Genomic DNA, 3,971 nt, shown 5'->3' with positions numbered 1-3,971 from the left:
AAAAAAAAAAAAAAAAACCAAAAAACTACCTACCAAGACTTTGGGGAGGCTGTTTCTTAAGCATATATAACCAATCCATTTCAGTGTCACTATGGTGCTTGTCAAGACCAATGCCATCAAAAACATAGTAATTATTCCTCCTACTTTGGCAGATTCTGCTGATTCTGTTGATGAAAAATTAAATGACTTTAATTCAAAAAAATGCAATAAACAATTGCAGATGGAAATAAATGTACATTGGTCTGGTGTTACAAGGTGATCAAGAAACCAAAGGTTTGAAAAAAGTTTTATATTGAGAAATACCAAAGGCTGGAGAATAATCTAAGTGTGCATTTTTAAAACAATAACATAGACTTAGCTTTTAAAAGTAAAATTTCCTTCAGTTTCTGTTCTGTAATTGCACTGTCCAGTGGAGTAGCCACCGGCTGCAGTTGGCTGAATTTAAATGATCAAAATTAAATCGAATTAAGAGCTCGGTCTCTCAGTCACGTGAGACACATCTTGAACGTTCGGTAGCCACACTGGTTAGCATGTGCTGCAGGCAGGAAGAAGTGGAGAAGGAAGTTTTGCTTGAAAACAACCAACTGGGTCATTCTGAGGCTGGACTTTAGCCACGCCAGGGCCCCAAATCAGGGCTCTGCGGAACCCGCCTTGCTCTGTTAACAGTTCCCCTTAGTTTCTCATCAAGATTCCTTGTGGAAAACTTCAACTTTCTGACTGACCACAGTTATTCTCCTGAAGTGCAACCAGACTGAGAAATCAGTAGTTGAATCACTGAGGCCCTCTTGCACTTCCAGAAAGGTCTTCATTAGTATTAATCCTGGAACTATAGCCTCAGGCAAAAATAGAAAAAGGGGAGAAAAAAGGAAATCAAAATGCATTATATACTCTAAGTCTTCCAGAATGTTAAGGAATGAATTGAAAGAAGTTCAGTAAAAACCCTTGCACTGCTAGATAGCACAGGGTTCAAGAATCCACTCTCACCCCAGTCAAGAGAGTGTGAAGGATTGTCATATCAATGACAGTTCCAGAATCAGATCTAGCCACAGAGGCACACTTTTACGATACAAAATTCTGACATGTATAGAGTTTACATTCTTGAAAGGGGTACTGTAAACCAAAATGATTTCACTGGTGAAGGAATGGCATAATACAGAGATTGTGACTCATGTACCCATTCAACTTGCATGTAACAGCTACAAAGCACTCTATGTCATCTATCTAAGAGGACATCCTCCAAACCAAATTGTGTAAATTGTAGTTAATATGCTAGGATAATATTCCTCAATTTGGGGTATTCTCATGAGTCGGAGAATTCTTCAGGAGAACTTAGAATTTTTGTTTGTTTTCAGCTTGATGATAATCTAAAACATACAAATCTCACTTGGGGTCATGACAATTATACATGCATGCTATTTTTTTTTTTTTTTTTTTTTTTTGAGACGGAGTCTGGCTCTGTCGCCCAGGCTGGAGTGCAGTGGCCGGATCTCAGCTCACTGCAAGCTCCGCCTCCCAGGTTTATGCCATTCTCCTGCCTCCGCCTCCCAAGTAGCTGGGACTACAGGCACCCATCTCGTCGCCCGGCTAGTTTTTTTGTATTCTTTAGTAGAGATGGGGTTTCACTGTATTAGCCAGGGTGGTCTCGATCTCCTGACCTTGTCATCCGCCCGTCTCGGCCTCCCAAAGTGCTAGGATTACAGGCTTCAGCCACCGTGCCCGGCCATGCATGCTATTTTTAAATATTCATATTTGAAAAGAGATGAATCTGGTCAATGTTCCTACTCAGAAAAGAGAAGCTGTGATTGGGTGTTACTGCTATTAACTATCTTCTTCATGAAAGATGGGCCAGATCAACCCATCTTGGGAAGGAGAGACCAGGTCGTGTCTTAAAAATTTGGCCTTGGACAAACCTGTCTGTCTCTGGATTCATTGTGGAGATATTTTAAACAAAAAATAAGAAACCTCACAAGCAGAGGGCTGAACTGAGCAACGGGGTTGGTAATATCTGATCACTATGATCTTTAATGGAAAAGAGAAAGAACTTTGTGAAAAGATTGGTGATGACTAATATCAGTCTCTTATAGTTCCTCCCATACTTACCTCTCTGGAACAAGCAAGACTGCCCCTCCCCTGGGTGACTGCAGTAATCAGCCCAGGGGTCACCTGGTTCCTACTTCAAGGCATGTGGATGTTCCCTTTACATCCTAAGTCAGATCATAGGGAGCAACCTGCTCACAACCTTCTGAGGGCCCCCATCTCTTGCAATAGCTTCTAAGTTCTACATCATTCAGGCTCCTCCATCCTCTCTGACCCAAACTATTACTATTCTTCCCTTGTTCAGTTCACTCCTGCCGTGCTGTGCCAGGCATATCCTGCCTTGGGGACTTGGCACTTGCTGAACCCCGCATATGGAACTCCCTCCCCTGATATGTCTGCGTGGCTCACTCCCTCATCCTGTATTTCTTTCCCATTACCACTGTAACAAATGATGACAAACTCCGTGTCATAAAACGATACAAATATATTAATAGTTCTGGAGGTCAGAAATCCAAAATGGGTTTCACTGGGATAAAAAATTTCAAGGTGTTGGCAGGACTGCACTCCTTCTGGAGGCTCTAGGGGAAAACCCATTTCTTTGCCTTTCCCAGCTTCTAGAGGCCACTTGCACTCCTTTGCTCATGGCCCCCTCTTTCATCCTCACTCTCTGACCTCTGCTGCTGCTGTCAGAGCTCCTTCTCTGCCTCTGAGTCTCCTGCTTCTCTTTTTTTTGAGACAGAGTCTCGCTCTGTAGCCCAGGCTGGAGTACAGTGGCACCATCTTGGCTCACTGCAACCTCCACCTCCTGGGTTCAAGTGATTCTCCTGCCTCAGCCTCCCGAGTAGATGGGATTAGAGGTGCCCACCACTATGCCCGGCTAATTTTTGTATTTTTAGTAGAAACGGGGTTTCACCATGTTGGCCAGGCTGGTCTTAAACTCCTGACCTTGTGATCTACCCGCCTCGGCCTCCCAAAGGGCTGGGTTTATAGGCGTGAGCCACCGCGCCTGGCCAGGCCTACTATTCTTATGCCCACTTTACAGATTAGAAAATGAGGTGCAGAGGTTAGGAAACTTGCTCAAGGTTCGTGACTAGTCAGTGGGAGCAGCTGCCTTTCAAACCAGGTAGGCTGCTGGCCTCAGAGACTTTGCTCTGACTGACTCCTCTTAACTTCCTCTCCTTTGGCTGCTTCTTTATATTTTTAAGTTATTTATATATTTCTAGAGCTAGGGTCTCACTCTGTCACTGAGGCTGTAGTGCAGTGGTATGATCACAGTTCACTGCAGCCTCCACCTCCTGGGCTCAAGCAATCCTCTCACCACATCCTCCTGAGTAGCTGAGACCACAGGCATGTGCCACCACGCCTGGCTAATTTATTTTTATTTTCTCTAAGAAGAGGTTTCCCCATATTGCCCAGGCTGGTCTCGAACTCCTGGGCTCAAGTGATCCACCTGCCTCGGCCTCCCAAAGTGCTGAGATTACAGGCATGAGCCACCGTGCCCAGCCCTTTTTAAATCTTTTCATAGGATAAATCCACTTTGTGTATATGTTCCACTGACATAATCCAAAATAAAAAGACGATCCATATAAAAATGTTTATTGTACTATTCATCATGACCAAAGAAAGAAAGAAAAGGGAAAGAAAAAGAAATCCAAATGCCCTATAGCTGAGAAATGGTTAAATGAAAAATGGTATGTTAATAATAATGAAATTCTACCTGGTCATTATAAATTATAGGTGATAAAGTATAAAACAAAACAAAACAAAAAAAACCACACAAACAAAAAAACATTGCTGGGCACGGTGGCTCATGCCTGTAATCCCAAAACTTTGGGAGGCCAAGGCAGGTGGATCACTTGAAGTCAAGAGTTCAAGACCAGCCTGGCCAACATAGCAAAACGCCGTCTCTACTAAAAACGCAAAAATTAGCCAGG

The 3,971-nt window shown here is 43.4% G+C and overlaps 1 protein-coding gene across 6 annotated transcripts in view; it reads right to left on the bottom strand.

Annotated features, from left to right (window-relative positions):
- IFNAR2 (interferon (alpha, beta and omega) receptor 2) overlaps positions 1–3,971 on the bottom strand; it is a 38,224-nt gene that overhangs the window by 3,597 nt on the left and 30,656 nt on the right. For 4 of the 6 annotated variants that reach the window (XM_011960148.1, XM_011960147.1, XM_011960146.1 and 1 more), the window contains exon 8: positions 34–164. The exons of the other annotated variants lie outside the window; for them this stretch is intronic. In XM_011960148.1, coding sequence (XP_011815538.1) covers positions 34–164 — 131 coding nt within the window. The remainder of the gene's footprint in view (positions 1–33; positions 165–3,971) is intronic. 6 annotated transcript variants of the gene reach the window in all.

This window comes from Colobus angolensis, unplaced genomic scaffold (assembly GCF_000951035.1).
Source record: "Colobus angolensis palliatus isolate OR3802 unplaced genomic scaffold, Cang.pa_1.0 Scaffold506, whole genome shotgun sequence".
NCBI classification, from domain to species: Eukaryota; Metazoa; Chordata; class Mammalia; order Primates; family Cercopithecidae; genus Colobus; species Colobus angolensis.
This window is presented reverse-complemented; position numbering and strand designations above follow the sequence as displayed.